The sequence below is a fragment of the Amblyomma americanum genome, chromosome 1 (genome assembly GCF_052857255.1).
Source record: "Amblyomma americanum isolate KBUSLIRL-KWMA chromosome 1, ASM5285725v1, whole genome shotgun sequence".
Lineage (NCBI taxonomy): Eukaryota > Metazoa > Arthropoda > Arachnida > Ixodida > Ixodidae > Amblyomma > Amblyomma americanum.
Window position 1 is genome coordinate 388,388,887 of NC_135497.1, and position 15,343 is coordinate 388,404,229.

The 15,343-nt window shown below is 46.1% G+C and overlaps 1 protein-coding gene across 1 annotated transcript in view; it reads left to right on the forward strand.

Moving 5' to 3' along the window:
- Positions 1-1,928: 1,928 nt before the first annotated feature.
- The window catches only part of LOC144115701 (cytochrome P450 4C1-like), an 80,493-nt gene continuing 67,078 nt past the window's right edge, over positions 1,929-15,343 (forward strand). The window contains exon 1 of the mRNA XM_077650174.1: positions 1,929-2,218. Within this exon, the coding sequence (XP_077506300.1) occupies positions 1,984-2,218 (235 nt within the window). The 5' untranslated portion in view covers positions 1,929-1,983. The remainder of the gene's footprint in view (positions 2,219-15,343) is intronic.

A 15,343-nucleotide genomic window follows, 5' to 3' on the forward strand; every position in this document is an offset into this window, starting at 1 on the left:
GGGTGTACTGACGCAGACGTCTTGTTGCTTGTTAATGAAACCTGCCTCAATGATCTCCCGAGTGAGTTGGTTGCTGCTCTTTGCCAGAATTTTTGATGCCTTATACATCGGAGGGCACCTGGGGAAAGCACTACAGTCACGAACGTGGACGGCTAAGTTTCTGGAGTTACAGTTGTGTTCGAGCAGTCTTTTATTAATACATCTACCTGTCTGACCGATGTATTCTCTGCCGCAAGACAAAGGGATGGAGTACACAACTCCTGTGCTGCAACTTACGAAAGGATCACGATGCGGAACTGTGCATTCACGAACTTTTTCGCCGGTACCGTTCACTCTCCTGCAGAGTCTTGAGAGGTGTTAAGGGGCTGAAAAAACAACGCTCACTCCTGCTTTTCGTCCAATCCTTTTTAGGTTGTGAGAAATCTGGTGTACATAACGAATAATGGCGAGTTTCTTATTGCGTTCCCAGTGTCTACAATGTGAAACTAACTCTCCCAGCAACACACCCTGCTCCCTTTCATTTACCAGTTGCATATTTCCTTACGACTTAGCATGGACCGCAGTGGTCCTCAATTGATAGACACAAACGCAGTGTTTCATGTTTTGTTGGACGAAATTTGCCTGGTCTAGAAGGACGAAAACCAATTTTTGGTAGCCGCTAGTGCTTTGCACTGGCCAATCTACAAGTACGACTGCACTAGGCAAGCGGTGAGCTAGACAGTGCGCATCGTACTAAAAGAGTTTGCTGTAATCCCGAAACAAGGGGAGATTATTTGAGTCGGTTATTGCGCTTTTATACAACTGAAACTGTTTCCAAGAAAAGAGGGTGCTTTCGTTTTATGCAAGCACCCCTAAAAAATCAAAACAAAATAAATAAAAGCTACAGAAGAACAACAGGAAAGTCGTCGCGCACTAGCAAAGTTACCTCCTTTACACGTAAGCCTGCTGCTAACCGAAGAAATATAGCAATTTAGCCTGATAACTATAATATAATAGAGTCATTTTTAGCATGTGAAACACGATTCCCAGCGAACAGAGCACCGTCCTTCATAGATTAAGTAAATTCAAGGACCACGCGTAAAGGAAAAAAACAGCTTGCGAGGAAAAGTACAACAAAACCATTTATAATTGGTTTGCTTTTATTTCAAGGCACCATCTAGTTAAGACTTAATGTATTCACGCATCAGGGCGGACGGGCTACACTTTCTGCATGTCCTCACGAGCTAAGCAATGTTGCGGTGGTTGGAAGTGTGCATTGCCATGGGGAAAGCAGCCCATGTTTTAAGCATGCAAGTTGGGCGCACGGTTTCCTGTTACGACGTATCACAGCTTGGAGCCCCTCTGCCTTTTGTCACAGCCTAGTTACGCCCCGCTTATAACTAATCCACATCTCCAGTACGCACGAGTTTCGTTCTAAAGTGTTCCAGTCCTTTTTATACCAACTCATTCTTCCACTGTGCTGCTTTCGTGTGCTCTTTTATATCTGAAAAAGAAAAGTAACCACTCGAGTCTAAGCCGCGCACAAAAGCCATTCTTCGGTGCGGATGCGCTTTCCATCTAAATTCCCCAGCGAGGCCTATACGCACTCAATGATTAGGCGCGCCGTTGGGGCCCCCCACCGAAACAATGGAGGCGTGAGCTATGTTCTCCGCCCGTGGGCGAACGCTTCCAGCTTTCCGTCTCCGTGTGGTTTGTTTCGAGCGGGGCCCCCCATGTCGAATGAATGAAAAGAAAGTCTTAGGCGAAAGGGGAGGAGAGTGACACTCGCCTCAGTAGGAAGAATGAGATGAGCGCCAAAGGAGGAGGCGAATAGGAGAGGGTGAAACGTTCCTAATGCAATGCTCGATGTGCCCTGGCTTCGGGGCGTATCACCAGAATGAAGAACGACCACTGCTCATTCGATGTTAACTCTTAAAAGTGTCGCCACCCGGGCGCTCCTGGGCATTCGCGTCCGACAGAGGCAGCAGCTGTAGCGGAGATTGAATGGCGACCTCGGCCGAGGCTCTCGGGTTCTTTGTGCACTATGTGCGAGCTTGGGTCGTTCACGGTATCCTCCTTTTTCTTGCCTCGTGGGTGTTCGGCGTTGTGCGGCAATGGTGGAGCGTGCGACAGGCACTGAAGCCACTTCCTGGCCCTCCAGACGCCGTGCCTTTCTGGACAATGCTCACGCTGTACCGGTCTAGACGTGCAGTGATCACACAGCAGACGGCCGGCACCGGTGAGTAGTATTGTTGGGCGTGCCACAGTATTGGCAGCAGTGTCATATAGTACCGTCGATCGTCGCCTTTCTTCTCACGACGGCGTGAGAAGAGAAGCGACATTCATTTAAACACCATCATGCGACTTTCGTTGTCACTGTATTATAAAACAAAATCGACGTCAGAACTTCACGAGCGGTACTTAAATGCATCGGCGAGCTATAAATCGCAAAAAAAAGCAGTTTTTATATATAAGATCTGCACATGGTAATGACTTCAGAATAAGCTCCGCAGTTGGTGGTTGGCCGTTTCGCAGTATTTACGTGCGCGGTACTATAATATATATGGTGATGTACAAATTACTGGTGTAAATGGCAAGCGCATGGAGGCGAAACTGTTCCCTTTTTCTCTCTATCTCCATTCATTTGACTATGCCTAATATTGCCAGTAGTGACGTAAAAAAGGCTGATACCTGACTTACCACCGTACTTCTACACATGCTTTAGCACGAGAAGGCTTCGAACCACCAGTATAATCATTACTCTGTTCCAACTTGCTGTATTTCTCTGTTCGCGCGATGCTCGAACCAGGAGTGGCATGGAAGAGAAAATTTCGGCGGGCGACGTTTCTTTTCTTCACACAGCAGCTTTGTCGCTACACGCTATCATACACCCTGGAAAGCACTAACACTATGCGTCTTTTCTGTGTGGAAAAGCAGTGCGTTGATAGGGAGTTCGCTGCTCTTAATGTCATTAACGTGACCCAAATTTCACGTGTTAGTATTTGGGTACATTTACAGACTGACTGACTCTCGTAAAGCGTCCCGGAGGTTGACAAGTAGCAAAGGCTCTAACACTTACACCTTGAAAACATCAGTGAGGCTGGATTCATTCGGGCTGATAATTAGTCAAGTACCTCCTTTTACTAAGAGCGCTTACGAAGTGTCTTGAGAATTTCGTCATTTTAACGGAAATCCCGCATCGTATGCGGCGATGATTGACCGAAAAAACACCTTTTCGCAACAGCTGTACCCTCAGAGCCATCTCTTGCTCCCAGAGAGTCGAGAAGCACTGTTAGTTTCTCGTCTCACGTTCGTCTGCTTCCGTCATTCTGACGCCGTCAAGATCTGACGCTGCCAGTACAGCTTTTGGTAAGGCGTCTTTCTTGGTCCGGCATCGCTGCGGGAAATGCGAAAGTTCGATTAATTCTCAGGCGAGTGTCCGATTCAAACGCAGGAGGAAACAAAGGTTGCTGCCAAATTCCAGGCCTACAATTGCGAAATTTGAAGGCAGCGGTTTAGCCCAGAAAGGCATTTTACAATGCACTCTGAGCGACACAGCACTGTTCTTGCATTCGTGTTTCAGTTAATTATATCATCGTCGGGATTCAACTGTAAGCAATTTCTGCAGGCTCCAATTTCGACTGAAACCTTTGGTAGTATTTTGACCACTTGCTGGTTGGGATATCGCGTGACTTGCTTTTCAGAGGCTCCAGTGTGCCTTGAGAACAAATAATTTTCTGAGCTCTGTGCAACTGGGCGTGAAAAGAAAACACTGATTTACTTCCCCCCGTACACCCACCCCTGATATTACACGTATGCAGGGTGTGCGCGCCAGCGAGAGGGAAGGGCGTTTAAAAAGCGGCGGCATATTGCGCGAAGAGAATCAGGCGATTGTCAGCGGTTATTTGAAATAAGAATGGCATATTTTAGTCATTTATTTATTTATTTATTTCGAAGATACTGCCAGCCTTATTTGAGGCCTTAGGCAGGAGTGGGAAATAAGATAGAAACAAACATAACACAGCATAAAAAGCACTGCAAAACATTTTTAGCACAGTTCCCGCATAAAAATGTAAAAAAAAATGTAGGCACATGAATGTTAATTGTAGACCATCGCTGTGGTAGGGAAAATCACAACAAATAAATAAAACAGGTTATACTTCATCTGTTTCCAATAAAAGATTTACATACCTATGTTTTTCTTTAGCGCGCTCCAGGTTGACTCGGCCGATCGACTTTCCACTGTGTTTGGAGACAGCAAGTTCCAATTTCGGACCGTTCGTGGGAAATATGAATTTTTGAAACCATCGGTTTTACTAGATTATTCCTTTAATTTTTTTGAGTGATGCGATCACGTTGGGCGTCTAGTGACTGGTTCAATGTACTTATTCTTTTCTACTCCTAGTTTGTCATGGTACAGTAAATACATGATCTTCAACCTTTCCCGATAGCGTCTGATTCGTAGTGGGTCTAAGCCAGCCTGTTTAACAAGTATGCTTGGTGAAGTGCGCCAGCTATAGGAACTGAATATAAATCTTACCAATTTTCTTTGGATGCTCTCCAACTTATTGATATTTTGCTGGGTCCATGGATCCCATATAATACAGCAATATTCAAGGATTGGTCTAATGTAGGTTTTATACGCTAGAAGTTTTATTTTCTGTGTTGAGTGTCGCAAACATCTCCTCAGATATCCCAGTTTCTGCATGGACTTTTTTGTGATGTAGGTTACGTGTTCATTCCATCTGAGGTCGGTTAGAATTACACCTAAGTATTTGTAACTTAGTACAGAAGAGAGAACCTGTCCATTGATGCAGTATTTAATGGGTAATGGTTGCCGTTTTCTGGTGACTGTCATTGCTACTGTTTTCTTTGTATTTATCTTCATTTGCCATATCAAGCACCATGTTTTGATAGCGGTAAGTGAAGAATTTAATACAGCCTGGTCTCTTGGGCTGTTAATTTCATTATAAAGGATGCAGTCGTCTGCAAACAACCTGATTTTCACCGGCATATTCGTCACTATGTCATTAATAAAGATAAGAAAAAATAACGGGCCGAGAACAGATCCCTGTGGGATGCCGGAACGAACAAGTGCCGGCCTTGAACACATTACATCAATGAACACGCTTTGTTTCCTTGATGAAAGATATGCCTCTATCCATTGTAGCAGTGAGTCATTTTTTAATATCGGTTTTAATTTTAGAAGCAACTTTTGGTGACACACGCGGTCAAATGCCTTTTCGAAATCTAAGAAAATCATGTCAACTTGGCCTTGCCTATCTAGAACTGCTGCGATGTCGTGAACAGTTTCGACTAGCTGCGTTGTAGTCGATAGCCCTCTACGGAACCCGTGCTGCCTATAATCAATGATGTTATTAATTTCGACAAAAGTCATAATGTGCTTCGTAATAAAATACTTAATTCACTGTAATGCATCCTGCAACATTAATTCCATAGCAGTTATAGGAACGGTTTTCCTCCAAAATGTCTGTAATTTCGAAATAAACAGACACTGAGTAAACTTTTGCATGCCCTGCCGAAGCCCATTTCTGCCTCTTGATTTCGACAAGGATGTCATTAACACAAGTTTGTTCCCTCTCTCATTCTGCGCACTTCCGGTCTCTTAACGTTACACCTATCATTTTTCCTTCCATGGCTCGCTGTGTTGTCCTTAACTTAAGCTGATCCCTTTTCGCTAGCCTCCACCAAATTTTTTTGTCCTCGTGAGGCTGGTCGGCAAGAAATGAATGCCACAAACCGACCCAATAAATGGCCTTCTTCCCGAATGAGTCGACAAGCACTCTCTTCTTCCAGCTTTGGGTCCTCAGCATTATGCATGACAATGCAGAGCTGTCATTTAAGGGTGGCTTGATAATACACATCAAGGGGGAATGCCTCATTGAACGCGCTTTAGAAGACTCTCGCCGCGTCCTCACTGCTGCCTCATTTCTGAAATGAGGAACGATTGTTCTTTACTATGCGGAGGCGTGGCTGAATATTCACTTCCATTCTTTCATGTTTATATGCTGCACTGCGTACCGGTATAATTCGGCCAAGTCCTTTTTTTTAGCTTTCAAATTCTGTTGCAACAGAGAAAGAAGAGCAGCCCATTGTTTGCGTGTGATATCCTGCAACATCTCGGGGCATCTAAAAGAAACAATGGGACGCAATGCCCACTTCGACATACGAAGAGATTTTAAAAAAATATATAATACCACGATTACAGAGAAAAAACAATTATTCTCCTCGCCGAAGGTATTCTGCACAACGGTCTAGGAATACGAGGTTAGGCATCGCATTCATTGAAATTCACTGCTGACAGGAACCAACATTTCGGTACAGGAGGAAACAGCGAATAATGCAGTGCGCACGGAAGATGTCGCATAGATGGACTACAAGCAAAAGCGGCAGGGAGTCAGGAAATACACAGCGCCTAATCTCACTGTGACAGGCTGAACAATGCACTACACCTCACATGCTTTCGATGCCAAATGAGCGCTATTCTTTCCATGCGCCGTGACGATATTGCCTTCTCACGAGTGCTTGTGTTCTGGGTTCCGTGGTCCTCTGGAGTCTAGAGGAAGCCATCGAAACATCGCTGTCAACCATTGCGAAATGAAATCGCATTGTTCCGGAGACGCTTTTTAGCCGCAAAAAATTCAGCAAAAAAAAATAGACTATGCTCTTCCAAGAACTTATGTACCAAGAGGCACGTTCTCTCTGGGGTAAAGAAAAAAAAGGTTCTCTGCTGAGGCACAAATTGCATAGCTCTGTTCATTAGAGTCAGCGTCTAGAGTGAGTTGGAGTAATTCAGGTTATTAGGTGGCAAAGTGCGAGAGAGACTGCGAAAATAAGTGTTTAGTCAGCAACCCAATTAAAAAAGGAATTACGCGCCCGCCAAATTTCATGGTCCTCTTACGTCAGCGCAGCGATAGCCACCGTCCAGAAGATCCTTCTTTTTGGCAGTACCCAACTGTCTGCGCAACCCAAACATGATGTCTACCTTGCATATTTAACGGAACATGCCCGCTTCGTGCACAGTGTAAACTGCAAGAAACGAGAACCATTGTGCACTATAGTCTTCAACGGTAGATTTTTGTTGCGATATGGGGAGAAATATACGCAGTTGAATTTTGAACCTTTCTTTTTAACTTTGATGCGATATATATGAGCAAAAACAACACGAGAACTAAAACGTTGTCGGCTGCAGATGTACAAATCTGGCCTGGTACCCTGTGGGCCTTCTCTGGACTGAATGAACAAAGCTTCTGGGAATTTCAGTGCTTCAGACGGAACACTCAGGTTCTGCAATTTCGTTTGTGAACGCACCCCTGGTCTTAGGACAGCCGTGCAGCAATTGCGGAGAGGTACTAGCTCTTAGTGAACGCGTTAAAAGGTTTCACAGCGCAATCGGTAATTATGGAGAAAAACGTACGTTTGCGATTCTTTTGATGGGCAAGGGAGGCGTGCAGCAGCTGTTAGCCACGTCAGGGCTCGACTACTGCCCGCAGTAGGTCGCCCGCATGTGCCGGACACGTCGTGTAAAACAGCCTTGGCCCTGTACGGCCAACCGAGTGGAACCCGCGAGAAGCGGTGCATGGCGCGTGTCAAGGATACGGTGTCGGCTCCTTAATGGGAAGGTAAAGGGCCTGGGCGAGAAAGAAAACGCGGCGCGAAAGTACGGAGCCTGACGGGCGATGAATAAAACAACAAGGAAAAGTGGCTCTCTTGATAAGCCACGGGCCAAGCAGGTAATAATTTCGCTGGCGAATGCGCCTTGATGACAGACACAATGCTACCTGAAGTCCCGGCTTGCTCGTCACCGGAAGAAGGTCATTATGCCCTCAAAGCACGCAGCTAGTCCATCTCCTGTGCAGGCCAAACTTTCTCCCCACTCCCCCGTTCTGTCATTCTTACGTCGCATGTATCCTTTAGTATTCAATTGCGTGCTTCGCATCGAGAACTTTTTATTGTCTGCCTAGTTGTAAAACCAGTGCAGGCATCACGAAACCATCTTCATTTCAACACTCGCTTTTCAAGTATGTATTCGTTGCACGTACGCATATTGGCGCTTTAAAACGTCCGCACGTATGCCCATTTCTCGCACCAGTTTTTTCATTCGTAATGTGGACGAGTTGTCCGATAAGAGAATATGATACCTAGCTGGATTAATCAACGAGTATGCTTGCGAGGCTTACTATTTTCACCAGTTAATGCATGCGCCGAGGACGCCCATGAAAGGTAGCCTTAGTTGTCTTATAGTAGTGTACTGCAGAAAATTTACTTCGTAAATATTTAGTAGAAAGATGAGTGACGCCAACCAGGTTAATTTTTGAAAAACACGACGTTTCGGGACCGGCTCGGTCCCTTCTTTAAGGTGTGACTACGGGCGAGGCGCAGCTTGGCTTTTTAAGCCCTCGTGTTGAATACCTCCGGGTCAATGGCCACAAACCATGAATGTAAGACGAAGGAAGTGTCCCCAGGGAGCGATTAACATTCCTTCGTGTCTGTTGTATGTGCCACGACTCCAGCAGAAGCCTCCTGCGCTGGTTAGCTTCGGTCTCCAGTAGAATAGTGCCGTCAAAGTCAATTCGGTGGTCACATTCCTCGCAGTGTTCGGCCACCGCGCTGCGCTGACGGTTCATTTGTCGGACGTCCTCTTTGTGTTGCCTCATTCTTTCGGCGAAGTTCTTCGTTTCCCCCACGTACGAGGCCGGGCAGACTGAGCAGGGAATCTTGTATACAACCCCTTGGGCTCTTTCTTTTGGGTGACGGTCTTTCGGGCGGGGGAGGAAGCGTCCGATGGTGGTAGCCGGTTTGTGCGTTGGTAGCACCCCTTCTTTACCGAGAATTCCAGCCAGCGTCTCGCTCAAGCCTTTCACGTATGGTAAGCAAACACGTCTCCGGTTCTGGTGTGTGCTTGCGGAAGGAATAGAGCTGGTATTGTTTTTTGTTTTTTTGCTTTTGGCTGACGCGTCGGATGAATGAACTGGGGTACTCATTTTTTTGGAGATCGGAGACTACTCAGTTCTTCTCGGTTCTTTTTTTCTTCATGTGAAGAACATATGGTATCGGCTCTCTTCAATAAAGATGTAATGACAGATGCCTTGTGGGGAGTGGGATGATTCGAATTGAAATGGAGGTACCGTCCCGTGTGGGTTGGTTTTCTGTAATTAACCTGGTTGGCGTCAGTCATCTTTCTACTAAGTTAATTTCCCAACCAGACAGACTTCTGTCAAATGTTTTCTTTTGCGTACTTCGTAAATATACCAGGCCTCCAAGCTCAAGGTAACCAAACTTTTAAAAAGCTGTCGTTTTTTTTTGTTCTCCTAAGTTAATTAATTTGTAAAAATAATTTGCAATCTTTTTCATCATTGGCTTCCAGAAAAAGTGTCAATTCAGAAGTTGTATATCATCTTGAAAAATAGCGGATATGGCAGCGTCGGGGTGTTTATGCAAGTGTTTTGGAAGTCTTTAAATAATATTTAAAAAATAGCCTTTTTGAGGTAAAAATATAGCCTTCCCGGCATAGTATTACCATTGCTGGCGGACGCCGGAAACTCGGTGAATTGTGTAGTAAGCCGGTTAACTAATTTTTGATAATTATCTTTTTAACTATCATAGTCCAGACAAATGGTTTTAATTAGAGATTCTTAGCGGTCGTCAGTAATGCCATATCCGTTTCTAGAATTTCGAAAACGCGATTATCCTCGGCGCTATGGCTCGACAAAATTTGCCTACATCGTGCCAAAATACCTGCGCTTTCGAAAAGCATGGAGGCAAAGTAACCTTTCCAGTGCATGTAAGTAGTCAAAAAAGTCCAATTTTGTCGAGCCACAGTGCCAAGGGGAATCGCGTCTTCGAAAGTCTGAAAACTTATATAGCTAACACTGACGACAGTCTACAAGCTGCTACTTGCAGCTAGACGCCTAAGTCAAATAGTTAAAAAGTTATTATTAAAAATTAGTTAACCAGCTTACTAGTTACGACGATTCACCGATTTTCTGGTGTCTGCCAACATCGGTAATACTATGCTTGAAAAGCCATATTTTTACCCCAAAAGAGCTGTTTTTGAGAATTAAAGTCTTCCCAGAAACACCTGGTATATAATCAGAGACGCTAGATGCCTCAAGAATTCTCAGTATGCCTCGTAGTAAGCTGGCGTGTGAAATACGTCAGCTTCAGCACTCACGGTGTCCACGTTTGCATTAGTTTACGTCACTTTTCGGTTATTTCGTCATCACAGAATCTCAAATTTGTATCGCAGTGGCGGGGAAATGTTTTGCAGCTTCGAATCCAAATCTCTTAGCAATAAATGCATCTGTCGCACGACTGACGAAATCGCGCATGTCGGGCTTATAAGGAGTGCTGCACAACCCGACATCACTGGCTCCACTGGCCATTAACGTACAGTTGAAACGCTCGAACAGCTTTCGAAAATCGGGCCCTTCATTTCCATACACCAACACCCGCATCCAGCTTAGTGTCAACAAACTGACATAGTACAGCAGATTGGTCGTGCAGCTTGGGCACATGCGTACAGGCTGCGTCTGTGGTCACGAATAAGCGGGCTGTATTCCCCCAGCGGCTGCTGCAGCGCACAAAGAAAGTAAACGAGAACGTGAGCCTTAAGCTGCCTGCTGTGACCAGATGGCTAAGTATCAGACTACCGAAGTAACTTACGGCTATTGGAATGGTTAAAATTACGGAGGCTACCTAGGCTCCCTGAATGCGAAAGCATTGTCTCATCGTAAGCGCTGTGGCGAAGTTCATTAATGATTCCTTCCTTTCTAATGACACACCGGCTCATTAGCATACAGTCGTTATTGAAACGCACACACTAGGTTCACCTCTGTTCACCAAGAAGCAGCGCGGTTTTGTGGCCTGTGGGTTGCGTGCTCGCCTCGCAATCTGATGGTCCTGGGTTCGCACCCTCGGAAGAATTTTTATTAATGCGAAAGAATTATATGGCACACTTCGAAGGGTCGTGTCCGCAAATGTACCTGCACGATGACGACACAACTTGAATATGTAACTATGTATAAGTTTGGCGTAATTGAGTAAGCAGTTAATGAGCGCGTAGTATGTGGGGACGAAGATTCATGACGTCATGTCGTTAACTAATGGAAGCTTATTAAATTAATATTGTAGTGATGATTAACGTCAAATTAGTTTAAATAATGTTAATTATTGTCATCAACTGTGGATAATTAATATCGCATTAGTACAGTATAATATGATTATGATGACGTAATTAATTATGGTGACTGAATAGCTCTAATTAACACAAGAAATCTCTGCTAATTAGCAAGAAAAAGTTGGTGGACAAGTTGGTCGACGAGGCCACACCAGAGTGATGACGTCACACCCGAGCTGAGTCACAATCGCTGCCACGTGCAGACAGGAGAGAGGATTGATGAAAGGAGACGCGCTGCGGCAAAACCGCGTCCGCCGAAGCGACGACGCTGGTTTGAGCAACATACATTGCAGTTGCAGGCGAAATCCCAGCGAAAGCATCACTGGTTGACCACAATGAGGTGGCAGTATTCCGCAATACATTCACCAAAAATTTTAGCAACCGTTCGTCGTACAGCATTCCGAGTGGTGTCATAGCATTTCTCCAAGGATACAGCTTAGTCGTACAGCATTCCGAGTGGTGTCATAGCATTTCTCCAAGGATACAGCTTAGATGATTTAGTCAAGTTGGAGGCTAGCTTGCGACAGGAAATCGGACCAGTGACATATCCACCTTCAATTGCATGCTTTCTGAGACTACATTTTTCCTTAATGTGCGGTTGAGGTATCCACCGAGAGTCGAGAAGTGAGAGTTACTGCACCCTTTCCTTCCCCCCAAAACCAATTTTCGGTATAAAATTGTGACGCAACGGTTCTTTGTGTCGTAGCATGTAACTAAAAATCGGACATAATGAACAAGACTTAATATAACGAAGTGTCGAAGGATGTCGTAACCGGACATTGCCGGAGTGGTATAGTAGTCACACGCAGCAGCTGCAACAAACGCAATGCTTCACTGAAGCAGGCTTCAGTGCGCTCGTAATTTTTTCTTTTCTGTAGACGTCACTATCTTATGGTCTACTTTTGACTTCATGCGAGACGATGGTGTCATCACTAGAGGGTTTTCGGGCAATTGCTGCTGGTCAAATCAGCTGGCCTTGTTGCCGATGAGCTGTATAATGCTTTCGCATTAATAAGACGGTCAGAAGAACAAGCGCGTCCGCTGGAGATTGTGATATCGACCGCCTGCCTTTATTGCACCAGTAACCAGTCGCTCTGAATAAAAAGGCTTCCCTCTATACCATCTAAATGTGAGCCGTAGACCTGACTAGCTATTTTCGGTGGCATAGGTGCCGGAATACTGGTGCGCAAGAAGGTACAAAGAAAACAAAGAATTTGCTCATAACCACAAATGCTCCAGCTGCAAGGAAACTATGGAAGGGTAGCAAATGTTCTGAAGATGTGCACAGGAAGCATATGACCTCCATACAATGTTTGGCAGCTAATTTGAGCCTAATGTTTTGTTGTTAGTGCTAGTGTGCTATCGTTTACATGGTTTTCAAGGTTCACTTCATTCCTTCTTTCCGCAATTCCTCTCCATGCCATTGCTTTCAGCATCGTGGATAAAATTCTTCTCAATAAAAGAAATCAGTGCCATTCGCACAAGGTTTTTTCGGGAGGGGATAAGACCCGGAACCGTAAACGAACCGATGGAAAAAAAGATTGAAAGAATTTAAAGTTTGCGACTGCTCGTGGCATAGCGAGATCGCTATACATATCAGCATGTCAAAACCTGGCTGCGAGCTCGACGAGTAACCTGCACTTTGAAGAGTTCGCGAGCAGTCCGGTACTTCGTCCCCTATTCCAACGCACGCAATGCCCACACGTGTGCCACCGGCACAGGGCTGCATCAACGTGGTTCTTTGGTTTTCCGGTGATGTCAAGGCGGCGGTGCTCCAGTTACGGGGGCCGCATGTAGCTGCTCGTTATTCTTCTACGGCCCGCTTTTCCACCGCATGTACAGTGGGGGGGCTTCTACTTCGTCCTTTCGGCAAGAGAGCTGTGTAATCAGCGCCAAATGAAACGCGAGCGCAATATATAGATATATTGGTTGATGGGGAGAGCATTGAGTGGGGTCCATGAGTACCTCCACCTTAGAAGTGAATGCGGCCTGCGCTACTGTTGAGTCTCCCTTATAGGTTATCATCTCGTTTTTTTACTCACTTGCAAACTGTCTTGTCCGCGTTTCATTTCACTGTGAGAGCACAACAACTTTCTCCTACAGATAAGCGGCGTTGTCGTCGTATGGCGCTATTGACCTCCCGCGCATGCGCCGAAGAGAACGATATCCAAGGCCGCATTACGCAACTATTCATAGCGTTTTCATTTGGTCTCAACGTAAATCGCGACGGAAGAAACAAGTAGGAATGCAAGCGACCAGTCACAGGCACGACCGGTCCGGACGAGTAGCAGTTGCTGTCCACCCTATGCTGCCGCCGCATCCAGTCCGGCGAAGCCAAAGGAACCATGATCCGCCAGTTCCTCGCGACCGCACAAATTCGTTCCCGAGACGGTACTAGCGCCGGTAAAGCTCGTCAGGCGTGTCAGATGCTTCGTCGCCCTCCGCCTCTCTTCGACGTCGCCGCCGGTCCGCTACAGAAGGACGCGGACACGGTCCCTGCCCCGGCGGCAGCGTTTTAATGGAGGGGAAACGGTAAAAGACACCCGTGTGTCGTGCGATTTCAGCGGGTGGCGAACCTCAGGTCGTCTCTTCCTTTGTTAACTGCTCCTTTCATCCCCTGCCTCAGAGTGGGGTCCGGGTGTCTAGCCAGAAGCGATACAGCTATTGCGCCTTTCCGTTCCTCAAAACCAATTTTCTACACCACTACAGCATGGGCGTAGGGCACGTTTCTGCAAAAAAAGGACGTCATCGGTATGTCTCTGCCGCCAACAACGCGACGTCATCCGCCGCTGCCTACGCCAGCAGCAGCAGCGGCCAATGGCAGCGGATTAAATGAAATGAAGACGAAGTCAATCGTTGCATATTACGAGTCCACGTTCACTGGAGGGTAGGGAAGGGGGGCGGCAGAATATATTTTGGGGTCATTTTCCCGGCTTGCGCGCCATGCTTTCGTGGCACTGGCGGCCGTGCAGAGCTCGCTTGCAAATGAATCCGGATCTAAGCTCACCCTCATTAGAGCGTCCATTTGTTCCACGCGGGCTTGGAGAGTAGCAAAGAAGTTAGCCTCGGTACAGTAGATGTGCTTCTAAGGATGCTTGTTAAGGGAAATGGAAAACAGTGCGGGAAATGCACGGTAGTCCGTCACCGCAATCGGTGGAATTGCATTTCTGCAATAGTTTAGTTCCAGTTATGTCGCGGATATATCTGCATTTTTTTTCTTTTGAAGCGCAGAAAACATTGAGATCGCCAGTGCTACGATGCCAGTACATTATGCATATGTCGTTACATTGATCAAAATTCCACGAAGTTTTCATTGTGCCAGGAGCACGGAAATAAATTGCACGCATTGCATACTGCGTCACTTGCTTACCAGAATTGGCGCATTTGCGGATGTTGACATCAAGCCATAGATACAGTGGAGAAATATCATAAAGCATACTCGGGCACTTTTCGGTCACGGAACGCCAGGAGGGCATATGAGGGATCGCTGGCTAGGCGTGCTACCCATTCCTTCATGCAGCCCACTCGTAAGCATTGATTTTGTTCAAGCAATGCCGCGACGAGTATGGGAACCGGAGGGACTGCTCCCAACAAGAGTGCCTCCGGAAGGCCCGAGGTTACGGTGGTATATACCTGCATGTCTCACTTCGGTTGAACTCCCGGAGGCACTGGAAGAATAACATCTCCAACTGGCACATATATTCCGTCAAACGTTGACAGCTGTAGCGCCGGGTTTTCACCGACCCTGTATCTTCCAAGAGGGCCAGGACGAACAATCATTAAAATTTTAAAGGCGAGTGAATACTCTTTCCTTAATCTCTTTTCCTTGTGGCGCTGTGGGGCAACAGCGCTGATAATTCTGAATTTACGGAATGCTTCGCGGGCGATCCACTCCGATATGGATTGGCGGTGCGGAATCGACAGCACTTTGGGTGGAACTTGCGTTACCACTGCGAAAATGTGGATTTCGTTTTTGCGCCTTGCACTCCCCGACCGAGACGTGGCAATATTTAGCGCTTGCGATGCCTCTGTCACACGGGCAACTTACGCTGTTTTGAGATAATGTTTCTTTATATAAAAGGAGTTGCGCCAGGTACCAGACGAGAAAGTTAAAGGACGTTTCGCTAAAGGGAGCTTTTTATTGAAGGATTACAGCTATCTCCC